Genomic DNA, 24,895 nt, shown 5'->3' with positions numbered 1-24,895 from the left:
GTACTGCCTGAGGTCTATATCCAACTGCTGCGGGCTGCCCGTGGCTTTGGTGGAGCGAGAGAAAAGGCTGGGAGTGCAGGAAGTGGCAGTGGTTTGATACAGGACATTGGCATTTCAAGTGGCTGTCACCTGATGTCCATTATTGTCCACCCAGTGCATGGTATCCCAGCTTGAACATGGATAGTGTTGTCCCAGTGAAATCCAAGCCTTCTCATGATAAACCAACTGCAGACTTTTGCTTTAAATAGTTTAGAAATCGGTTCTGTAACATTTGATATTGTCTTCTGTAATTTCTGACCTTGAGTCCTGGGGGTAGGAATAAACCCCAGAGTGAGATTGTGCAGCCCTGGTGTCACAGCCCTCTTCACTCTCCTGGCTTTTCTCTTGCAGGAGAGTTCACAGCTGCTGGACTGCGAAAGACCATGCAGTTCCAAGGCCCTGCCATGGTCATCTTCCACAGGACCAGGTTGCTCCAATACCCATCCAACGTGGCCAACAAGAGAAGCAGCACTACTGTGGTGTCACCATTTTGGGGGACAGCTCAGCTGAAGTAGCCTGGAGCTGGAGCAAGGACACTGATGGCACTCTGATCCTGTGTTTGGACCCATTTTTCCCCTGATTCCAGCCATGCAAAAGAGATCTGGGAGGACCTTGGGAAGGTGTTTTGGTAAGAAATGTTTAAACCCTGCTGTGTGCTGCAACCTCTCCCCTGACCCTCAGTGAGCCCCAGCCCCACCAACAAGTTGCAGTGGAAACAAAGGCAGTTCTTGCTTCAGATTCTTCAGAGATAGCAATATGTCAGGAGCCCCTGGAGAGGCTGAAAGTAAATGAATCAGTGCTAGAAAGTGAAGGATATCATCCGTGCTGAATGGTGAAAAGGAGTCCTGAACAGTATCTTCATTGATTTTCCTGTAATTGACACAGAGCTCAGCTCGCCGGAGGCTGCGGCAGGAGCGGGGAGGCCCAGGTACCGCTCCCGCCTCAATTAGGCACCTCGGGGCTGGGGGCAGCTCCAAAGGAGCCAGCGGCTCACAGGGTGCCTCTGCAAGCTGCCTTGAAGATGAGGGGCAGCTTGGAAGGACGTGACCCAGGCTGTCAGCAGCTCCCCACCAGTCCTGGCCTAGCCCCAGGTGCACCAAGCCCTCAGCTGGTGAGAAACACTGGCCCTAAAGTCAGGGAAATTCAGCAGTGGCAGTGGCAGGAAATCTGGTTAGCTGAGGTCTGAGGCTCTGCAAGGAGAAATTGCCTCGTGTGTGAAAGCTCTCAGCTGGGCAGTGGGACAGAGCCCGCTCTCTGGGCACCCATGGACACCCCGTCCTGGGGCAGAGTCCCCGGGCAGCAGGGGTGGCACTGCGGGAGGGATGGGTCCCATCCAGCAGAAGCACGGCCGCACCACACGAAAGGAACCTGGAGCATGGATCACTTCACAGCCCAGCGGAAGAGCCACCTGTCAGGTAGGGCATGTGCTTAGGAAAGGTTCCCATTTTGATTTATTCATGCAAAAGGTACACGGTCTTTATAACAGCACAGGAAACTTGTGCTACGAAGACTTGCCCCCACTGAAATCCACTTTTTTCCAGGGCTATCTTTGCAATTTCCCTCCCTCCTTTGAAGCTGGTGTTTGGGGTCTCCAAGCGTAAGGAGGTCTCGGTCTGCCTCAAAGTGCTCCAAGTGGTTTTAAAGTCTCTTTTAAAACCAGGTGCTTGTCAGCCTGCTGGGGTGTGAAGATCCGTGGATTTATTCCCACAAGACTTCTCCCTCCTGGGCTGTGTTTAGTAGCCGTGGCTGCTGGATTACAGCAGCTCTGCTTGGTCTGCAAAGGTATTCCCGGGGGAAGGGTGTGAGGAGCGAGCTCCTGCGGCTCCTGGGTCATCCCGTTGGGCTAAGGAACCCTCTCATCGCGGCTCTTAAGGCAGTGGGAGCAGCCAGGGAGTTCAGGAGCCAGTGGCAAACAGCGGGGACACTGCCGCCCGTGCCTGGGGCCAGACGGGACCCCAGAGAGGGCTGGGCAGGATGCAGCCTGGAAGCAGCTGGGATAACAATGAACCCACGCGCGACCAGGTATGACCGCAGTGGGAATTTGGCAGGATCCAGGCGGGACCCGGGCGGGACCCCGGCCGTCCCCCGGCGGGACCTCGTCCGCCTGAGCCCCGCGGTTTCCCTGAGTCACTCCCTGCCCGGAGCCCCGCGTTCCTGCTGATGCAGCGCCGGGGTCACTAAATGCTTTGTTGAACGCCTGCCCACGTGTGCCTAAGTGCTTTCAGCCTGGGTGGCTGCTGAATCGGGTTTCCTGGGACAATTATTTTGAACATAAGTACCCAAAGTCTGCTCGAGTCCTTTTCTAAGTGCTTACATTATTTTGTTTTAAAAACCTGGCCTTGCATCCTTATCCCTGTGGTCAGAACCATCATAGAGATGTACTTATTTTAATTTTATTTGGAAAAACGCTTGCTGGGCACAACGAGCACATCTCTTCTCCTGACTTTAAAACTTGCAGCAATTTTTCTCAGCCTGTGATCTCTCACCCTTCTGGCAGAGCCAGGAGCCTGCCAAGCTCTAGGCATGGGATCACATCCCATCAGGAATCTCTGGGAATTCAGTCCCAAGCCTCAGTGGGAAACAATGGCAATAATCCTGGTGTGACCATGAGGAGTGATTAGGGTGTGTGTTGCTACCTCCTGCACTCACTGCTGCTCTTAGTGCAGGACCAGGGTTAATTAAGCCAGACCAGCAAAGCTGGCAGCTGAAGCAGTTTACTGGGGGCTCAGGAGAACACGGCTGCCCCTGGAGCAGGGAAATTGCCAGTTCCCCGGTTCTTATTCACTCTTCACCTAGCTAAACCACCAGGAATTTACTAAAAGCTTCAGGATTTAAGCTCATCATTTCTTTTAGTAGTTTCTTAACGGCAGGTTGGAGGGCACAGGGGGATGCTCAGCACCACGGGGACGCGTGGCACTGCAGGGACTCCTGGCACTGCCGCTCGCCCGAGCTGCTGCCGTGACCCCCGTGGGCTGGCACGCGGCCGGATCCCTCGGGATGTGTCTGCCTGTCCAGGGCAGCCGGCCTCAGCAAGGACAGCCAGCCCACTGTGGAAAATCCTAATGAAAGAGCTAAAGCTGGGAAGAGTGCGGAGCGATTAGTGGTGTGCATGCAGCTGAGCTTCCTGCAGATTACTTGTCTTTAGGCCTAATCCTCCGCGCTGGAAAAAAATCCCAAATCTCTTTTTTTTTTTTTTTTTTGTGGAGTGATTATCATAGACTGCGGAATGATTGTGTAAAAATTAATCCTAGGGGATGAGATCAGGTTTGGAGCTGCAGCGTGGTGCTGGCCAGAAGCTGGTAAACAAACCTTTCCTGGAGTGAGGGCATTAAGCTCCAGCGGTTCCCTTGTTTTCCCTGCTCCTTATCCAGAGCTCCAGCCGGGTGCATGAGCAGCGCATTATGGGGTGGCCAGGGATGCCCACAGGCCCAGGTCCCAAAAGGCTTTCCAGGGCTTCCCTGAGGTGGGAGGGGACTCTGGAGCGGGCAGGGGCCTTTGGCAGGACAGATGGGGACACACCAGCAGCGGGACCTCGCCGGCACCCCTGGCTCCAGGCGGTCACCCACCCTCAGGGCTCGGCTTCAAGAAGGTGCTTAAGGCCAGCATTAGGAGAGCACGCCATCCCCATCCTGCTGCCAAGCGTGATGGATCTGTAACTATTCTGAAGCCATCCATGAATATTGCATGTGGATCCACTTATTGGAGCCTCCCCTGCATGGCTGCCTGGGCCTGGTTTAATGTTGGGCTGTCAGGAAATGCAAGCCAGGGAGGAATAATTGGGGATCAGCCCTTTCAGTGCTAGCAGGCAAGGGTTTGGGGGGGAGAGTCAGGGAGTCAGGAAGCCGGGGGACGCTGCCAAGGACGGGGCTCTGGGCTGATTTAAATCCCTGCCTCAGGTGTTTGATCCCTGGAAGCGAACAGCACATGGCTTTGGGGGAGCTGCCTGCTGGCAGAGCCCTGGGCAGGAGCAAAGAGACAGGGACCACCTGCTCAGCGCTGTCTGGAGCCACTGGAGGGAGAGGTGACAGTGACTTGGAGTCCTGCTTGCAAACTTCTGCGTGTTTCTCAAACCCAAAAGTACAGCCAGGGCACCCTGGGCGTGCTGCTGCCGTGGCAGAGCATTGCTGCTGTGCACACGGGATGAGCAAGGTCAGAACTGCTCGTGGAACAGCAGCCCGAGAGGGGGCTCTGCAGGGATTCACTCAGTCAGGAGTTGGACATTAAGCCTGAGTTAATTTTATGCATTAATCAACAAGAGAGGGAACCTTTTACTTTTACTGGATGGCCGGCGTCCCTCCCATTTACACCGCACGGCTCCATTGATTTCATTAGGATCTGCCAGGCAGGAATGAGAGCGGAACTTGGCCCCCTTAATTAAGACGACTGTTGCTAAAGGCAGAATGATGGAAAATAATTAACCCTGTAAAAAAGCCACACGATGCTGAGAAGGAGAAATACATAATTTAGGAATCGGGAGGCCATTATGCAATATTAATTGCAGACAGCATGTCTGAACAGCACGACACACGGTGAGTCGTGCCGCTCCTCACAATGCTGCTGGAGAGGCCAATCTGGCTCTGATGTCCAACCAAGAGCCCCAGAGTTGGATCTCTGGAATAAATGTCCTCCATGTGGGGTCTGGGTGCATTTGGGGGTCCAGGGTGTGCTCAGGAGAGCCAGTAGGGACCTGCTGTCTTCACTCCCAGAGCTCCACAAATACGCTGTTTCTGCTGGTGGAGGCTCAACCAATTTCATTAATTAAAGTTCTAATTGTGCTAAGGGAGCTTTGACCTCCTAGGAGGACCCTTGCCCTTCTTTGCCAAGAAAATTGGATTATTCCTCCTAGTGCTGATTGTGAGAGCCTTCTCTGCTGCTCAGATATTCTCTCTACTTCCTAATCAAATGACTTCAGAAGGCCAAACACAGAACTTTCAACAGCAATAGCAAACACACCCATTTCTTAAAACAGGCACAAGAAACAGCAGTTCCATAGGCAATTTCTGGAGAAGGCTATAAATGGATTCCAAGGGAAGGTCCACTTGTCCCTGGGGACACTTTAGGGGTTGGATACTGGGCTGTGAAGCTCCTCTTAACAAAAAAGGAGCCAGAGCAATGCCCTGGAGATCGGGGTGTCGGTCACCCCAGGGCTGGGATAGCAGCAGGAACAACTGGATAATTTCAGGATGAGGACGCTGCCACAGCTGCATGGCTTTTCTATTTATTTCTTTACCCCATTGGTTCCAATGTTTTGCTCTCAGAGGCAACTCCATAATCGTGGAAGGGAAAGATGGTGGTGAAAAATCAATTTACGTTCATTCCCTATATCATTGTCATGAATGGCAAAGCTGGGAAGAGCCCTCTTGTTTAACTGTTCATAGGAGAAAATGGTTTTCCAGGGATCTTGGCTCCCAGTTGCCTCCTGCTCGCAGGGAAATGGTGGAGGTTGTGCATAGTGCAGAGGTGCACATAAACCAGGAAGAAAATCCTGTTTGGCTCCAGATTTCACTCTGTTTTGCTAACATACCAGAATACATTTTATTTTCATGTATCTCTTCTATTTTGTTATCTTACATTCTTAATTCAACCTTAGGGTTCTCCTTCTTGGTCCCCATTGCAGAACAGCCCTAACAGTGCTCCCATCAGCAGCACAGGTGGCCTCTGCCCTTCAGCCCCCTCTCCTTGCACACTAAATCAAGGAATTATTTCCTAACTGACTGTAATTTTATTTTGTAGCTCTCGCTAATGAGCTCTTTGTGTAATGCATCATAAATTACTTACAGAAAGATTTTTCTTTTACTTAGAATGGGTAAAAAATCGGCGTTGGCTCCAGCCTGTGCCCGCTGTGCCCACACCGTACTGGATTTTTCCAGCCAATGCTCAGCTACGCTCAAGCCCTAATTTTGCAGATAAACAGCTTCTATTTCATTAAATGAGCTCTGCACAGAATGTTTATCTTAGTTATTTCCAGAAAATTAATTCATAGGGCTTAATCTGTTTAGCATCTGATTAATGGGATTTTTAATCACCCATAATAATGATAATAACAGGCTTAAAGTAATAACCCAGGCAAAGGTGTGTATTTGTCTTTGCCCGTGGTCCTGACAGCCATCAGCGCTGCACAATAACTTCAGATATTTGGCATTGTTACTTTCAGATCTATCGATCAGGTGGGAAAACCAGGCCTATTTTGAATCCATCTCATTTAACAATGTTTGTAAAAGCACCTGTTATCAGAGAGGGAGTCTGGGAGGCAGCACTGGCAGCTCCTGGAGCCAAACTGCATCCAAACTGCTCCCTGCTGGGACACAAATGCCATTAAGCCCCGTCTCTGATAATTAAACACCTGCTGCGTGACACCTAAAGTCAGACTTGTTACCAGACAGGGCAAGGGGCACAACAGGGATGTGTTGGAGTGAGGATTTAGTGGGACAGTGACCGTGCTGTGGCAGAGATGTTTGGCTCTGAAGTGTTTCATGGTGGGTGTCTGAATTCCATTTTTGATCTGAGTGCCACATCTCCCCACTGCCAACCTCAGGGTCCCAGCTGGCCCTGAACAGAGCAGCTGAGACCAAACACGACTCTGCAGATGTGGGCAGGGCTCACCCTCCTCCCGTGGGGATTGATTCCCAACTCCTTTCTGTGCTGCTGCAGAGTGGCAGTGGCTGGGCTCGCGGGCTGCTGTCCTGGCTGGGACACTCTTTGCCTTTTTGAGGGGAGAAACTCCTTTTCTGCCTCGCAGAGACACCAAGCCGACTGCTTTTGGCTCTGGCAGGTGAGCAGGAGGTCAGGACACAGGCTGCAGCACTTCCCTGGGAGGGATCAATACCCAGGCAGCCGTGCTCCCGCTCGGAACGGGGAGGAACCACAGACAGGCATGTGCTGGGGAGGCAAGAGGCATCCTCTGCCTCTCCCCGGGCTCCTTCCCTCTCCCTGGCTGGAATTGGAAAGAAACGGATCGATCTTTGACTCTTTTCGGGGTGAGGGGAAATTGCAGAATGAAGATGACTCGAAAGAATGAGATGGATGGGAGTAACTGGAGCTCATCCTCCACGGGAGAGGAAAATGCAGCGCAAATGATGATGTTAGCCATCCATCTGTCGGTCAGGGCCTTTATTCCAAGGTCCATCATGGGAAGACTGGAGCAGGGGACCGGAGTGGGCTCTGCAGGAACACGTGCTGCCATAATAACCCATTGCTCCCAGCTGCCCAGCAGATTCCCAGCACTGTGCCCTGCTGGGGCTCCCAGGGGTCCTGGGAAGGAGAGGTCATCCACACCGGGCTGGGGTGAGAAGCTTGGAGCAACCTGGGCTAGGGAAAGGTGGCCCTGCCCATGGCAGGGGGTGGCACCGACCCCCTTTAAGACTAGGTTTTAAGACCCCTTCCAAATCAAGCCATTCTGGGATTCTGTGGTTTCCCATGCCTGGGAATCCTCAAAGCCCCAGGGTATCACCAGGCCCAGAGGTGAGGCAAAACGTGCTTTTTTCCATGAGAATTCCTGTTGGCCCACGGGAGACGGGTCTGTGAATTCCTAACAGAAGCATTCCCAGCCGTGCCACAGACCATGTCACCATCAGACCGTGTCACTCTCCAGGCTCGGAGCTCTTTGAGGCGGTTCTGGGGCCAGGGGATTCCCTGGGGGAGCAAACACCCATTCCTAGGCACAGACCAGCTCCCTGCAGCTCCTGCCACCTCTCCTGGGGGCTCCTGAGGAAGGGAGGGATGAGCTCTCCCTGGCACAGCAGTTATAAATTCCCAGCATAGCAGCTTCCAGGCTGATTGCCTTTCCTGACGGAGTCTTCTCTGTAAATGAGGCTTTTCACAGATGACAGATAGAGCTGCTCCTGCGGAGCATAAATCCTGGCGGCCCAAAGTGCCTCCACAGCCTGTTTAACAGCCTGCTTCCCCCAGCCCCGAGTTCAGCTCCTCGGGATGACACAGCGCTCCGGTGGCAATTCCTCATCAATTAGCCCTGTCGGCACCGCTGGGCTCCGCTGAGCCGGGCACTGACCCTGCTCCGGAGTAAACTTCCTCCGAGGATGGGCTTCCCTCGGCTGCTGCAGCCTGCAAGGCCATTCCCCTTGTCTGCCGGCCTCTCGGGGACATCCTCCTCCCCCTCGTCCTCTCTCTCCTTGCAGGCTCTCCCAGGTGCCCTCTATCCCCGTTCCTGACCTCTGGAGCAGATGGCACTGTGGGGTCACGGAGCTCCCCGGGATGCTGGGGCTGAGCGGAGGGTCTGTGCTGCAGATTCCAACCAGGGCACCCATGGCAGGGGCACAGGGATGCTCCCGTGCAGGAATTGGCACAGGGATGCTCAGGTGCAGGAATGCTCCATGCTGTGCCCTGTGCCAGACTTGCAGCAGGGAGCACCAGCAGTGCCAGGGAAGGACATGGGGCCCTTCCATGGTGGCATAAAGGTCTCACTTCCTGAGATGGACACAGCTGTGCTGGTTTACCCTGTGCCACGCAGGCTGGATCAGGAGGCAGCTCCCTGCAGCCTCTTCCCTTAACCACAGATCCGAGCCCAGCTGGAGCCTCTCTCACGCCAATGTTGATCTGGTGTGGCACTGCTGTGGCATCATGTGGAGGAATCGGGTTTGCCAGCCATGCAGGGTACTTCTTCCTGGAGAAACTCAAACTTTGCAAAGGAACACAAACATTTAGGCGACCCTGTCCCTCTCCCAAGGCAGCTGATTCCTGTTGGAGAGCCATCGGCATTCCGGCCGAGGCGGGAGCCGCAGCCCGGCGCTCATTACTCTGCTCCCAGATGAACAGTAAGTCTCTGGAACAGTACTTACAGCCTGTAATAATATTACAGCTCGCTCTGCTACATGGTCCCTCAGTCATTTTTTCAATTAAAAAAGGCCCAATGCTCTATTAACCTTTTGCCTGCTCCTCCATCCTTCATCTGCTGGCGGCCAGGATCGCAGCCGTGTGTTCAAGAAGGCATAGATTACTGTAAAGCAGTGCCGAGCCCTCTGTCACGGCCACGATGAAGTGTCATTTGTTCATTTAAAAATATGAGCCAGTTTCTCCAATTGTCCACCTCTGAAGCGGTGCTGCAATCTCTTTGTTACCCGTGCAGGATGCCGGCGCTGGCAGGGCTCCTGACGCCCCTTCTGCCGTGGACAGGTGTGTCCTGCCCCCCAAAATCCTTTTGGCAGCAAGCGCCGGCAGCTCGAGGAATGTTAGTAACCCATACATCTATTTTCCTGGCCCTGGCGCAGGGATGGAGGGGGGAGCTGCTGTTCCTGGCTCTCCCCGTGCCTGTGGCCCTGTGTCCCATCCCATCTTGCACCTCTGCACCTGGAAAACTTCATCCCATTCAGCTTCCGTGGGGTATTCCTGGCAGGGTTTACATACGGACCCAGGGAAGCTGCTGCCGCCTGGGGGTGCACCCGGTGTCCCACCACTGCCAAGCATGCTGCCTTTTATTTTATTCCAATTTATTTCTGATTTGCTGCTTTTATTCCTCTCTCAAGGCACCAGCTACTGGCTCTAGCTACAGGGACTTGTTAGACAAGAGCCCCGGATGCTCCAGTTTGATTTCCAGGATCCACAAATAACAGTGTACAACACATTATTTGCTAGAAATTACCTGAAGCTCAGCCCTCCGGAGCTCACTGTGCTGTGCAGAAAAGAGACCCTGTTCCAATCAATATCCTTTCCACGGTCTCTGCCTGTCCACTGGCCATTATTTCACTGGGTTTATTTTGCTTACAGTCCCAGCTGCATCAATATAAGAGCTCCAAGTGGTTTGGAGGTGGGTTTTCAGCTCTAACCCTCTCCCTGGCAGGTTCTGGAAAAAGATGATATCCATAAAAACTGCTTCAGAGAAATCCAGCAAAAATGCCTGTCTCTGTCCCAGCGGTGGAGACAGCAAAAGAACAGAGAATTTGCAGCAGCATCTCCAGTTTGAGCAGTGTGCACATACATCCCCTTCCCTTCCCAGCGATGTGTGAAACGGCTCGGATTAGCTGGGAGCCAAACCAGCCAGGGTAAACGGGGCTGACTCCCTGTGAACATTGCTATTGAGCTTTATCCTACAGTGCCACGCTGGATTCGCAGCTTGCTCATTTGCCAAAGGCCTCGGAATTTCACTCCCTCATCCTACTTGTACCCAAGAGCATGTGCCTGTGTCAGTGGGGAAGGGCTCGCACGGCTTCCCCCCGGCTGCAGCGTGGGGACTCTTTCCTTATGGAGCAGCCTCGGGTTAAAGCTGCCTTGTTACTCTGTCGTTTCTCCTGCAGAAGTTCCCATATCCAGCTACCAGGGCATTTCCCCCTCTCTCCTTGATGAGCTAAACGTGTCAGGTTGTTTCAGCTGGTTGCTGTGCAGTGTCTTTTTGGCTGCAGGTAATTTTTATGGCTATTTTCTGCTCTCTCCCCAGTTTCCAGCATCCTTTCGAGCCCTGAGTACCACAACAGGCTGTAGCACTGCAATATCTGGCCACAAGTGCCCCATGCTGAGGCAGGAGCAGCTCCCCTCCGCCTCACCTACATTTACCCAGGGCTTCCATTAGCCCATTTTCCCACAGCAGCTTTTTGGGTATCATGTTCCATTATTTATTTGAGGACAAACACCTAAAAGCTGGATGTTTTTCAGAGCTGTTGCTCCCGGAGCGATGTCCTGCGCGGTGGCCTCCCAGGACATCGCAGGTGACACCGCTTCTCCAGCTGCAGCTTTTACTGGTGCCCCCCAGCTCCTCCAGCCTCCCCCTGCTCCTCCGCCCGCTGCTCCCGTGGAAGTGTTCGGGATGGAGTTTGGAGCGATCTGTTCCAGTGGAAGGTGTCCCTGCCCGCGGCACGGCTCTGGATTGTCTGTAAGGTCCCTCCCACCCCAAACCACCCCTCCCAGCCCTGGGACGCCCGGCTCCTTTCCTGGCTTGTGCCCCGTCTCGCTGCAATCTCTCTCTCCCCCAGGGTTTATGTGGATTAGCAGGTCCCTTCGCGTTATCCACAAACCTCGCTGATCCCCAAGGACGGCTGTAATGGGATCGTGCCACCTTTTCCAGGCTCCCGTCCCTGTGAAGGCTCTCCCTCCTTTCCCTTCTTGGCCCCCAGATTTATTATTCTACAGTGATTGTGTTGAATTGCATTTGAAATCAATTAGCACAGGTACTCGGAGATGAATGTTCATGCTCTGAAAAAAAGGTGATGAAAACATACCATTTAAATAGAAATCAATTTCCCTTTCATGTATATCTTCCTAGCTGCTGCCCGAAATTAATAGTTTTTAGATCTTTGTGGGGGAGAGGAGAGGCTCCCCTCGTAAAGCACTTCCCTCTCCTCCTCCTCCTCCCCCGGCTCCCGGGCTCTCCCACGCCGCTTCCCTCTCCGGCAGAGGGGCTGCTGCGTTCGCCCAGAGGAGCGGCTGCAGTTGCCTCCTCCCTGCTCATCTTGTGGGGCCATCGTTAGCCACTTCTCCGTGGGAAACTCTTTAAACTGGAGCACGGATCAACAGCGGGGCCGCAGCGCGGGGACCCCAGGCAGTGGCGGATCTTCGTCTCAAGCCCGAGCTCCAATTACCCTCCCAGGGAGAACGGGGCGGGAGCAAGGGACCGTCCCTGCGGAGCCGGGGCAGCGCCGCCCGGCCCCGGCGCTGCCGGGCGCAGGCAGCCCTCAGCGGGCCAGCTCCGGTGCCACTCGGGCTTCAACCCGGCGACAAAAGCCAGGAAAAATCCCCGCGAACAAAAGCACCTCTTTGTTCAGGGCAGCTCTGAGTGTGGAGCCTGAGGAGCCGGCTGAGCTGAGGGTGCCCCTGCCAGTGCAGCCTGGGCTTGGTGGCTCCACACACCCTTGCCCTTCCAGCTACCCTGGAGCTCTGTCCCACTGAAATGCCATGACTTTCCCAAAGCCCAAATAGCACACGAGCTAGGTAAAAAGGAGAAAAAGAAAAGGCTTTTTTTTTTTTTTCTTTTTGTTTTGTTTTGTTAAACTTCATTGGAAATTCGTGACCACAGGATCCTTGCCCCGTGCTCCATAGATCCCCTGAAGGAGGAATTTCCTCTGGGCTAAAGCAGCTCTCAGCAGTCAGGAGATGACCTTTGATAGGGTGCCCTAAAACTGACCTGTCCCCTCATCCCTGTCTCTTAATGCCAAGGGTCTTGCCAACCCACTTGTCTACAGGGACCAGCACTTTAATGCCATAATCATTTCATTTATTATCTTCTTTGGGCTACAAAATCTAATCCCCAAATTTAGGCAAGCATCTGTCCTCCTCATTTCCCACAAGGCACCAAATTATCGCTCAGCCCCTCTGCTACGCCCTGATCCCTTCGATCTGGTTTTCTATCAGTGTTATGATTAATCTCCTCCTCCAATCATTTTTCCTCACCATCTGTTTTCCAGCAGGACTCCCGTGCTTACGGGAGGACCCTGGGCCCTGGGACTCCCTGGCTCTAATCCCGGGGAAATGAAGTGCAAGGGCCAATTAGGTCAGTATTTTTAGGAAATGGGGGCAGTTCTCCTAATGGTGAGGTCCTGGAGAGGCTGTGGGATCCCAGGCTGGAGGTCTGGGCCTGCCGTGGGAGTGGGGCTGATCCAGGTGCCCAGGAGCAAGTGCCGTGCTGGGAGTATTTTCTTTGGACAACGCCTCTCCAGCTCGGAGCTCTTCCCTGCTCATTTCATTCTCACCATGGATGAGCTGGAGAATGGATGTTTCCCACCCACTCTGGATGCTCCAGACCCACAGGCTGTGTCTCCTCCAGCACCCTCAGGGCAGCAGCAGCAGCAGCAATCACTGTCGTGGGCCAGAGGCACGTTCCCTGACCCCTGAACTGGGCTGTGCCCTCGTGGTTGGGCAGAGATGCCCCAAGGTCCCCTTTCCAGCCTCTGGGAGCAGCTCAGGAGTGCTAAAGGCACAGGGGCACATTGCAATCAATGCCCTCATTTACATGGTTCAGTTTTAGACATTTCTGCACTATGAATTCTCTAAGAGAAATCAGGTTTTCAGCTCAGCCCCGGCTGCACAGGTCAGGAATAAAACCTGTTCACATCCTCTGTGTTTCTGGTCTCCAGGTATTGATCGCCGTCTCCATTTTCCCCACTCTCGGCTTGATTCCTGCCACTGCCTATTTTTGGTTTATGCTTCCTGCCAGCAGATCCTTCTGGAGCTTTTCTCAGGCTCCTGCTTTGCCTCCCACCGGCACTGCAGCATCTCCAGCCCCCCCCAAGCCCTCCTGGCTGGCTCCCCACGGCCCCAGCCCTGATCCTGCACTGCGCCCACGGAGCCCGGTTGGGCTTGGATTTGTAGTTACAGCACATGTTCATATTTTAATCCAATTTCATTCACCTCCCAACCAACCCCTCTGCGTTGCTAGGATTTGTAGCCCTCTCTTATTTTTAGATCTAGATATTCACTAAATGTATATTTTCACCCTTCTCTCGGGCTGGCAATCACTCTGTGTGGGTAGGACTGCAAATCTGAGTTATTAAATCTTTACATATCCAGGACACCATGCTAAAGGCTTATTTGGGGTTCTGTTTGCTTGCAAGGTGTAAATAGAGTCTGAGGTATCCAAATCCCCGTCCTCCACCCCATCCATTTGTTTCGCCGTGACTGCGATCTCTTTGATTTCCCAATTTTTCCCTCCCTGTGTTATTTGTTACCCGCTCAGACGAATGCAGGCTGGCAGGCTCAGAAATCAATTCAGCGCCGGAGTTGCAGTCTCAGAAGAGCTGTGTGGGGATGGCTGCCACCTTCCCGGGATGGCTGGTGACAGAAGATAAATCGCCGTGGATTTTTTGCCAACGTGCCATATTTCAAACTCATAATCAGTCCAGCATCACCCTCGGCTTCCTTCAGCATCTCCTTCCCACCACGGGTGATTTATGGCCCCGGGTAGCGACACCAATTGTACATTTCTAATCCTCTCTTGTATAATTTCTCTTTGTTGCATTTCCTTAATTACCCTCTTTCTGACCTTCCTTTTCCTTCCTTACCCCTGCTTCCAGCTTGCTCCTGGGCTTCCTTGCCCTCGCTGGACTCCTTCACTTATTTACGGTGTGACCGTGGTTTATGAGCCCCCTCAGCCCTGGTGACGCTGGGCATTTGGGGTGGCATGGTCCTGAGGCTGGAGCAGGGCCGGGAGCAGCCCCTCGCCAGGCTGGATTTGGGTCTGGAAAAGCTCCACAGCAAAGGACGTGGGCAAGCTCTCCTTTGGGCTGTTGAAACCACCCCGACATCCCTTTCCCCATGTGTACAGGACTCCCGGTCCCAGCGCTGGCATTTGTCACCTCTGCTGTCAGTAATTCCAACAGCGAAAGCCACGGACACATCCTGGCTGTTCCCTGGGCAGAGGATCTGGGACAAAGCACCCAGTGCTGCAGGGACACAAATCCAGGGCCAGCTGCCAGCTCTGAGATCCTGGAAGAAGAAGGGCACGGAGCAATTCTAGAATCTCTACAGGCTGGGAAAGCCCTCCAAGTTCATTGAGACCAAATGTTCCCCCAGCACTGCCCAGGCCACCACTGAGCCATGTCCCCAAGGGCTTTAAACGCACCCCGAAGCTTTAAATCCCTCCAGGGACAGGAATGCCACTCTGGGCAGTGCTGGCTGGGCTGGGGCCCGAGGGCAGAGGGAAAGCACAGCAGTTAACTTTAAGCAATCACTGGAACATCTTCTTCATAATTAATAAATGGGAGATGTTACTGCAGCTGATCAATAAAGTTGTTAGAGGGAATTGATCGCAGGGGGAACTCTTTTTGTGGGTACAATTTTTCACCTCTGTGGAACAAAGGGCTCCCCGGGGTGCTCTCACCATGATGGGCACAGGGAGCCCGACCCAAAGAGCCAACGAGGGAGAGACAATTAATTAATAAATGAATTAATTAACACCCTGAGAGCCAGCCACAGAGACTGGTGGCTGTGCACATGCCACCCCTGGGCGACCTGGGGCACACTCAGTGTGTGCCACTTGTGGCAGCCCGAGCGCAGCAGTGCCCCTGGAACGCTGACGGCAGGATGACAAACCCCCGTGCCAGGCAGGAAACATCCCTCTAGCAGGGATGCCCCACTGCCAGGGATCACATCACATCACGGTGAGTATTCAAGAGCTCTGTGTGCCCCGGGTGGCCGTGCCACGGCGCGGGGCACAAAGCAGCGTGTCCCCGGAGCAGCGGCCGGGCTTTGCGGGCAGCCAGCGCGGCCACTTACTGCTTGTAATTAACTCCAGCGAGCAAATCTCCTCTCAATCAATCACAGCCGGACTAATAAATAAATCTTGGCTCGATCACTACCTGTAGAATGCGTAGACAAGAGTGAGTGGCTCTGACTTACCACTTCCTTGTGCTGGGCTGGGGAATCACGGAGTGACGGCAGGAGGGGCACCGGGATCCGAATGTGACGCATTATTTAAAACTTCAGAGATAATAAAATTCTGGAGGAGACTGACCCATTAGCTCAGCGTCCCCACTGACATTTCTCCCACTGTATTAGGTGCTGCGTTAATGATTTTATATTCCCTTCTGACTCCCCACTCATTTTTCTCTGTCTTTTTGTCATTTTAACAGGGCAGTGGGACATGTTCCACGGTGACATCCCAGCGGCCAGAGCCTCTACGCCCCCGGAGCAGAGCACGCAGCCGTGGTTTGACTCAGCTCCTGTGGACCCTCAGGTACCACCTCAGCATCACACGTGCCTTTGCTAATTACGGGGCCACGTACCTTAATCCAGTGACTAATTCCAGGAATCTGCCACTCCGTAATGGGCTGTGCCCCCCGGGATGCGCCGGGGAGGTTGTGCCGGGTCTGGTGCTGACACACCGAGCAGGGAGGATCCTGTGAGATGAGAGAGAAGCTGGCTAGAATTCCCTCATTAGCTCATTAACTCACTAATTGTGGGGTATTTGTGTAAAACCCAGAAAATGTCCTAGAAATGGAGGGAAAGGAGGGAGTCGCCCAGCCAGGAGACTTGGTGGGAGGTGGCTCCTGGACCCAAAGCCGTGGATCTGCTGCCACTTCACTGTCGGTGCCCTGGAGGTGCTTCCTCAGGGGCACCCACACGGGGTGGGAAGCCCAGTGGAGCCGGGCGCTTTCTGCCAGCCAGGGAACGCCACGGCTCAGGTGGCGCCGGGCCGGGGAGCAGAGCAGGGGGCAGGAGCCGCCGGAAGGGACTGTGTCCCCTTCCCACAGTGCAGCCTTGACTCGTGGATTTTTCATCCCAGTTGAGGGTACGGTGTCAGCCGATGACCTTTGTCACACCCCAGTGCTTTCTGGGATGTAAATTAGGGCCTTTTTTTCCCCCCATCTGGACAGATAAGACGGACTCTGCCTCGCCCGTCTCGGAAGCCGATATTTATTGTGAGCCCACCGCTCCTCTCAGCAGGTGGACAAAGATAATACTGTCATTATGTGCTCAGAAAATGCTTTGTAAAATTTGGTAAAGTCCGCGAGATAACATCTGCCTCGAGGACTGCTCCGCTGTAAACAGGCCTTGGAAAAATAGCACCCACTGCTTCTCCCCGGGAATATCGATTTTTGGTGTTGGAAAGGGTCAAATTCAAATCGGCGGCACAAAGAGCGGCTGCTTTTCACAAAGAACAAAGTGCTGCGGCGGCGGAGGCAGCGCGGGGCCGGGCCCGGCGCCTTTCCCACGGGAGCGGGCAGCTGCTGCCCGCGGGGACCGGCCTGTCCGGCAGCGTCCCGCCGGGAGCCGCGGGCACCGGGCCGGACGCGGGGGGCTCGGCCGTGCCGGACGCGGGGCTCGGCGTCCCGCTCCCTGCCGGGAGCTCTGCCCTGCTCCCGCCTCGTCCCATCCCCTGGCACCTCCCCTGGGCACGGCCGCAGCGTCCCAGCACCGCCCCGGCGGGGAACGCGTGCCAGCCAGCAGCGCGGGCACGCTTCGGGCATCCCAGCAGAGGCGCTCGGCATTCCCGTATCCCGCCCTGCAATCCCCAAAGCCCTGCTTGCTGCGCCGCCCCACAGCAGAGGGGCCCGGAGCACTGACAGCACTGTGTCAGCCGTGCAAATTCAGCAGCCGAGTTCTTGTCCCTCGGGAACGCCTTGGACACAGCTCCTGCTCTAACGGGAAGCAAAAGCCTCGGCAGCACAAAACAAAATGCAGGAGTGGCACAGGCGACGGCTGCTCTTGGAAGGAAAGGGTTTTACCCAAGGAGCACGTGGCAGCTCCAAATCCCCTTCATCCCCACGGCATTATTTATTCATATTCTCCTTGTGCAGACTGGGGGCTCGGACAGACACAATCGATCCGAGAGCACAAAAAAGGAACCTGGGATGCGGGCCCGGGCTGGGAAGGGAGGGAAGGCTGGAGAGGGAGCTTGCACAGCAGGCCCTGAGAGCGGGCTGTGGTGTCCAGGGAGCAGCATTCCATGGGCAGGGCAGGGCATGGCATCCCCCGTGGCATTCCAGGCCGTAGGACAGCAGGGTGAGTGTGGCACCGTGGCAGCCCCCCCAGGAGCCCTCGGAGGTTGGGATGTGCCACTGCCCTGAAATGTGCCACAGCTCCAGAGGGCACAAGCAAAGGAGAAAAGGAGGTTCAGGAGGGACCTTCTGGCTCCCCACGACTCCCTGAGAGCAGGGTGGAGCCGGGTGCGTGTCAGGCTCTGCTCCACGTGCTGCTCCCCAAGGCAAGGACGTGGCCATGGGTCATTTGGGCCTCCCCTCCCCATGAGAAGCAGGGCAGGGAGATGATGCTCTGTGGTTACACACAGGAGGGAGCTGGCATCCTGTAAGGGAAAAATAAACTTGTTTCCCACTCCACAAAATGTGGCTGGAGGCTTTGGAAAAGCCAGTGGGCCCCATTTATGGCTTTGGGATGGCAGCAGGGCAGGGCTTTGAGACCCAAACCATGCTGGAACGCGTTTGGGGGAGAGCTGTTTGTTCAGCACACAGATTGCTTTTGTTGTGTGAGAATTAACTCACAGCACCCAAGCCCCCCATTTTCAGAGCAAACTGCACCGCGTGCTGTTTTCCAGATGGGAGGAAGGCAGGGTGACAGTGAGGACTCACCAGGGTGTGCCCCTGCCTGCGTGGGCTTTGGGCCTTCAGGACTCCTGGGCACAGCAGCGTGTGACAGGGACGGCTTCGCTGCCGCTGCGGGTGCGCAGCCAAGGGAGCTGCTGCAGGGAATCTTCTCTCCTCTGATCCCGAGAGCCGTCCTGCACAGCTCCATCCTCCAGCCCCGTGCCACGGCCGGGGCGGCCCTGCAGCATCCCAGCAGGTGCTGGGGGCTCTGAGGCCCGGCTGCACCCCTCACTCCCTGCCCACAGCCCTGCATGGATGTGGGAACAGCAGCAGCCAGAGAAGCTCCATCTTTCACCCCCAAATCCCCAGTGCTGCTGCCACAGAGCCTGGAGAGGGGCTTTAAGCCGTTTCAAAATCCATCTCCCGGCTCATTATTATGCCGGGCAATTTTTCATTCATCGGGAATCTACGGCAGCATTTTAATGTGAGAAGCTCCCTGCTCTGTTTCTCTTCCCCTGAAGAAAAATAGCTTAATTTCTGCTGTTTGATAGATTTTCCTGAGCCTTCAAAAGGTAGAGAAAGACTCTTGAAAATCGGTCGTTGAACTATCCACAGGCATTTTATAATGGCCGTAAATAGGCCTGGACTGAATAGCTCTCCAGGCATCAGCTTGAATGGTGTCCTTGACACTGTTATTATTATCCCCACGGAGAAAAAAAGGAAAAAAAGAAAGGGGAAGAAAGTCTGGGAGCCTCTCCACACTGCAGTTGGTGTGTCTCTAGGCTGGAAGAGCTAAATCTCCCCTGCTGGATCTACACCCCCGGAGATGCACTGGTTTTCACTTCCCAGAATTGTCATAATTTTCATGGAATTTCCTGCATTTAAAAAAAAAAAAAAATATCTATGAACTTTAGCAATTTGCAAACTCTGCAGCAAATGAAGTACAAGAAATCTAGGGGAATTTATTATCTGCCTTTTTGCCCCTTTGCCCATCTAACTGTGCGGTTGCTTTCCATCAGGGAATTACTTTTGTAACTTCCAAGCTGCTGTGTCCCACTGCTCTTTGCTGAGGAGCAGCCTCTGACCCCCAGTTTTGGGGGTTACTTTTCAGGGTGACCATTTACAGCACCCCAGCTCACCACCACGGAGCAGCTTGAGAGGTTTCCAAACCCCATTTGGACCCTTCACCACTTCATGTTCCAGCACCTCTGCCAAAGCTGTCCTTCTCACCTTTAGATCCTGTGGGATTATGTCACCAGAAACACTGCAGAAAAGCTCGAGGTTAATCAGCAAGAACAATTTTCTCAGCTTAAATAGGGTGCTTTCATTTCTTGAAAGCCACTCTGATTTTTCCAGCCCCCTCACAAAGCAAAAATAGCGTGTCCTAGAAATGTCACTGGTGTATGGATTTCTCCATATGGAAAAGGAGCGCAGTGATGGGCCATGTCTCTCCTGGAGCAGCCTCGGAGCCCTCCCCACGGGGTGATGCCATGCCAGGGCGTGGGCTGTGCTGGAAGTCACAGAACTCCAGGATGGGTTGGGCTGGAAAGGAGCTTAGAGCCCGTCCAGTGCCAGCTCTGCCATGGCAGGGGCACCTCCCACTGTCCCAGGTGGCTCCAAGCCCTGTCCCTCCTGGCCCGGGACATCCCTCTGAGTGCTCGGGGTGTCCCGGTCCCTCTGCATCCTCAGGGTGTCCCGGGTCCCTCTGCATCCTCAGGGTGTCCCGGGTCCCTCTGCATCCTCGGGGTGTCCCGGGTCCCTCTGCAGCCTCGGGGTGTCCCGGGTCCCTCTGCATCCTCGGGGTGTCCCGGTCCCTCTGCATCCTCGGGGTGTCCCGGGTCCCTCTGCATCCTCGGGGTGTCCCGGGTCCCTCTGCATCCTCGGGGTGTCCCGGGTCCCTCTGCAGCCTCGGGCCCGTCCCCAGCCGCTCTCCGAGGCCGGTTCCCCGCCGGGCCCGGCGGGCGCTGGCAGCTCAGCCGCCCTTCCCGGCAGCGCGGCGCTAATTGCTCGGCTTGGTTGGGGAGCCACAGCCGCGCTCCCTCCGCGCCGCTCCCCGGGGGCTCCTCCGCCGCCTCTGCTGGAAGTGTTTCCTCCCCGGGCCCCTGCAGTTCCGCCCCAATCCAGAATTGATGCCAGGGAGGAACCGGAGCCGCTCTTTGGGATAGAACGCCGGGTCACATCCTCTGGGATCCAGCCCGCCGTGCTGGTTTTTGGGGCCGTGGGATGGAAACCCACGGGTGGGGCTCGTTCGGATGGAAACCTGCCCCCCCGTGAGCTCGTTAGCAGGGATGAGCTTCGGCCCGAGGTGCCCAGGTGCCGAGGCCGGCGCTGGAGCATCCCTCCCCTTCCCAAATCCAGCGGGACACGCGGCTGGCAGCCCCCGCTGTCCCAAGGAGGTGGCTCGGGACGGATTTTCAGCCCTGCCAATCTCCCGGTTTGCCGGGAAACCCAAAGCCCCCCCCGACCCCAAACTCTACATTTAATGCGCCCAGCCCAGCCGGTGGTTTACGTAATTCCCAGCTCCGGGGCAGCAATGAGCACTCGGAGTTTTGAAGCCCCGGGTTAATTGTCTCCCTCCTCCCCGGCAGTGCAGAACAGACAGAACAGGCACGAAATGAATCCCACAAAACCACAGCTGACAGGTTTAAAAAATCTATTTTCCTGCAAGGATCTACGGGAAGGACGGGTGATTAATGAAGACTATGAAGAAAAGGTTTTATCCAGCAGATTAATTTCAACGGGTGTTTAAATCCTTAGCAGAGCTGGACAAGATGCTCCGAGGAGCAGCTGGGGGGGGCTCCCTGGGCACCTTCCCAGCAGGGCATGGCATTCCAAACAGCCGTGCCCTGGATCCCAAGGCTCCATGTCCCCCCAGCAGGGCCTGCCTGCCCTTGTCTCCCTCAGGCACACCTGGGCTGCAGCTGCTCTGAGCAGCTTGGGTGGAATAATGTAGTGTTTTCCCAAAAAGAGGGAGTACCTGTTACCCTCCACGTGTGTTTTCCTCTGCAGAGACAGCCAAGGAGATCAGCAGAAGGAATCTGGTGTAGATGGAGGGTGACCGTTTCCAGCCTCCATGTTCAGGAGCAATGCTTTATCCAAACCTCCAGTTTGGGAGAAAAAGGTATTTAATCTTTTTTTAATCCCTCAGGACTCAGACCTCTGAGCTGGAGCCCACCACCTCCCACATCCCATGGGACAAGACACAGGCACAGAGGGCTGGTTTGCATCCAGCCCTTCCCTATATCCCAGGTGGGCTTTGCTGCCAGCTGCCTCTCCAGATCCATCCTGGAGGGAGGTGACCTGCAGCCTGCCGAGGTCCTGCAGGCTTTGGCTTGGAAAGGACCTTCAAGACCATCCATCCCAACCTCCTGCTGGGACACTGGGACAGGCAGGTGTGAAGCTGGAGCTGTCCCTGTCTCCCATCTCATCATCTGTGTAGTTACTCTCACTATAGAGAGTAACTCCCAGCAGCTGCAGAGGGAATGCTGTCCCTGACACGCAGGGTGTGGTTCTGAGCCCACAAGTCCCATTTATCCTCCTTACCAGTCCCTCCATCATGTGTCTGACAGAATTCCATTAGGGAGCTGCTGTCCTGTGCTGTGTCCAGGCCCATGGCAGGGGCTGGAACTGCCTGAGCTTTACGGTCCCTTCCAGCCCAAAGCACTGCAGGACTCCAGGATTCTGTACCCCCCCTCCCAGAGCGGTGCTCCAGGAGCAGGTGATGGCTCTGGACAACTGAGACCTACAGAAAATCGACACTGAAAGGAGCAATCACAGCAGCGTGGCTGCAGCTCTTCCCATTTCCCCTGGCAAACCTTCCCCCGGGACTGTGTGCACCTGACCCTAAACCTTCCCCATTTTCCAAGCCAATGCACTTGATGGGAACTCATCTCTGCTCTCCCCACGGCTTCCCTGGCATCCCCGGGGTGGGACACGGCCGCTTTCGGCTTGGCTGAACCCCCAACTCCATTTCACAGATTGCATTTGGGCTCTGCTTCCATTTGCTCCCATTCCTTGCAGCTCAGCAGACACCTCACCTACGGAACACTCTGTGCTCCTCAGGAAGACAGGGATTTATTTCCCTCGGTCTCCCTGTGGAGAACAGACCTGTGCTGGACACACACCCCGGGAGGGCTGAGGAAACCCCTCTGGCACCCTGGGGCCGTCCCACTCCCCATCTCTCCCTCCTGCCTCTGCCTCCTCCCATGAGGCCACCAGCAGCAGCACCTTTGCTGCTTGCTCCTGGAATAAAGTGCATTTTAAACCCATTTTCTGCCTGAATCCACTGCTTTATAAAAAAGCCAAATTAAACCTTGCAAGGTGAGCAGATTCCAGCATCACTTCCCAGCCGGAAGCATCGGTTTCCTTTCATGGTGTTGTAAATGGTGAGTAGCTCTGCAGGAGTGAGTAAATGCCTGTTTAAGGTTATTTACATCAATAAATAAATATTTACCCCTTTTTAAGCATCTCCAGCCCTTGCAAACAGGTTTCCAATTTACAAAAATCAATTAAAATCTGATATTAGAATGCACCAGCCCACGGTGATGTTCCCGGAGATGTCACTCAGCCTCCATTCCAAGCCCCACATCAGCATTCCAAAAGCTCTGCTGCTGAAAGAGCAGAAAGTTTCACCTTTTAATTTTTCATAGCAGATTAATTTTTAATTTTCAGACATCAGAGAGAGGGGGAAGTTCCCCAGGAGCCTCTCCCGCTTCAAAGCGCGCTCCAGGCAACCGCTGGATCGAGTGTCAATTTATCACACCGGAGGCTCCGATCCAGATTTTTCCTGATTTTTTTCTTTTTTTTTTTTTTGTTCAGACAAAAGTATTAATGCTGGTGAAGTTTCCTAGAAGCTGGGAACAGGCTGGACAGAAGCAAAGCCTCTCTTGCAGCCTGCTCAGCTGCCGGTGGAGGAGCAGAAGGGCCCCGAGCCCAGGCTGCAGCCAGGGACCAGCCGTGGCTCCGTGCATGGAAACACAGCCGGGGCGAAGGCAGCAGGACAAGCGGCCCCAGGTGCACCCTGGGCTCCCCCGGGCTCTCATTCCCCTGAAGGAGATGGCAGCCAGCAGGGAGCTCCCCTTCTGTGTCTCCAGCCTGGGGCAGCAGCAGCAGCACACCCCGCCTTGGAACTCTCCGGGACTTCTGGTGCTCGGCTGGGTGGAGGTTCCTTTGCCCAGACCCACCCTGAGGTGCCAGGTGTTAAAGGTGACTCTGCTTCCCTCCCCATGCTGCCGGAGCATCCCGGCCTTGTCACAACACACCCTCCACTTAGAGCAGATGAAGGACAGGAGAGGCTCCTGCAGGCCCTGCTGCTGCCCCTTCCCTCCCTGCATCCCACCTGGCACTGCCCCCAGCCTGCAGGGAACCGAGGGGTTTGTGTGGGACACCCGAGTGGGTAACGCCTGACCCGCTCCGGAGCATCCCACGGCACAGGGGCTTCCTCTGCAGGCCGGTGGCTGCCATGCCCTCAGAGCAGCGGGGAGCCCAGATCCCAGCCCAGAGGCACTGCAGCACAGCCCTTTATTACTCACTGCAGTTAATGCCTCTGCTCAGGAGCCAGCCTGGCAGAGCCGGGGGCGCTCCCCTGCACAGGGGGAGCTCAGAGGGACCGGGGACAAGGCAGGGAACAAGGACCCTTCATATCCCTCCGGCCCAAACCACTCCAGGACTGCTCTCATTCCAAAGGAAATGGGCACTCTTTAGAGTGGCAGATTCCTGATGAGTGGGCGAAGCACCATCAGCAGGAGATCACTGACACCCACGCAAACCAACACGTGTTCCAGTCCGCTTTTATTCCACAAGCATGTTTACACCAGGAATGTCAATCCACGGAGGGCAGGGAGCGCGTGTGCGGAGAAGCGGACGCGGGAACCATCACTGCATCACCGCCTGTCATCCCGGTGACACCTCCCCACCAAGAGGGACGAGGCCACGCGGCGCCAAGGATGGGGAACAGCCCCTGGCACAGACCCACCTCCCCGCAGCTTCAGCGCTCCTCGGGTCTGAGCCTCCTGCTTGGAGCTCAGTTGGAGCAGCACACAGCTGTGGGGCCTCCTGGGCTGCAAACCCCACCTGGGCACTACACAGGTAACCCACAGCGCAATAAAACACACTTCTCTTCTCTTTTGGAGCCATGAGAAAAATTTAATTCCTCACTCTTGGACTCCAAGTACCATTTGTAGCTTAGCACGTAGTGGCAGCCTCAGGTTCAAGCTCTGCAGCTAAGGAAAAGCTTCACAGAGATATTGAAATGAAAGTATTTGAGAGATTTTTTTTTTCCTTCCCATGAGCAGAAACCAGAAAATTTCACACAAAACATTCCACAGAATCAGATATGTAAGAAGGAAACACAGTCACAGCGAGTGTCACACAGGAATATTCCTACTAAAGGAAATATTTCAGTACATCCAGTCAATAATTCTTTTTTTTCTTCCATAATTTTGATATTTTTTCCATTCAAAATGGCCCCCTTTGTCCTTTATTTAAATAAATACCTGCACCGGTGGCAAAAACCACCTTTCTACATAAATACTGCTTTTTTCCAAGTCTGCCATTTAACAGGATTTTTAAATTATTTATTTACACGTGGACCATCATTTTTCCTTCCGGCCTGGGCACAGCAGCACTTCCAATCCCCTCAGAAAGGAGCCTTCACCCCTTGGGATCAGCACACAGGCCGCAGCCCCAAATTCCAGCCCCATTCCCAGGCAGGCTCCGGGGGCAGCACCCACCAGCATTCCACAGTCACCAGGAGCGGTCCATGTAAACACCTTTTCGGTAAACACTGACATTCTGGGAGGCTCCCGAGGGAGAAAGGGGTGGGGTGACATCCAGCGTGGATTCGGGCCCGGCTGCTCCCGATGCCGCTGTGCCGGGCACGCACGGAGCGGCCCCCGGGCCCCCTTCCCTCCTGGAGGCACGGAAAAGCTGTGGGT

The 24,895-nt window shown here is 54.8% G+C and overlaps 2 protein-coding genes across 5 annotated transcripts in view; one reads left to right on the top strand and one right to left on the bottom strand.

Annotated features, from left to right (window-relative positions):
• The first annotated feature begins 390 nt into the window (after window positions 1-390).
• On the top strand, window positions 391-22,228 carry LOC144248296 (uncharacterized). 3 transcript variants are annotated; one of them, XM_077790338.2, is made up of 4 exons: window positions 391-667; window positions 15,549-15,652; window positions 20,970-21,081; window positions 21,615-22,228. In XM_077790338.2, the coding sequence occupies exons 1-4, from the start codon at window positions 628-630 to the stop codon at window positions 21,680-21,682; spliced, it is 324 nt and encodes a 107-aa protein (XP_077646464.2). In that variant the 5' UTR covers window positions 391-627; the 3' UTR covers window positions 21,683-22,228. The 3 variants fall into 3 exon arrangements, with proteins under 3 accessions (XP_077646464.2, XP_085423159.1, XP_085423160.1); XM_085567033.1 differs by lacking the exon at window positions 391-667 and adding an exon at window positions 1,163-1,454 and having other exon boundaries at window positions 21,615-21,811; XM_085567034.1 differs by lacking the exon at window positions 391-667 and adding an exon at window positions 1,163-1,454 and having other exon boundaries at window positions 21,530-21,670.
• A 1,504-nt stretch (window positions 22,229-23,732) lies between these two features.
• The window catches only part of LOC146763928 (WD repeat-containing protein 7), a 40,411-nt gene continuing 39,248 nt past the window's right edge, over window positions 23,733-24,895 (bottom strand). For both annotated transcript variants that reach the window (XM_085567030.1, XM_085567031.1), the window contains one exon: window positions 23,733-24,870. The gene's annotated coding sequence lies outside the window, so the exon portion shown is untranslated. The remainder of the gene's footprint in view (window positions 24,871-24,895) is intronic.

Source organism: Lonchura striata, chromosome Z (genome assembly GCF_050655825.1).
Source record: "Lonchura striata isolate lonStrDom1 chromosome Z, ASM5065582v1, whole genome shotgun sequence".
NCBI classification, from domain to species: Eukaryota; Metazoa; Chordata; class Aves; order Passeriformes; family Estrildidae; genus Lonchura; species Lonchura striata.
The sequence above is the reverse complement of the archived record's forward strand: the minus strand, read 5'-3'. Positions and strand labels throughout refer to the sequence as shown.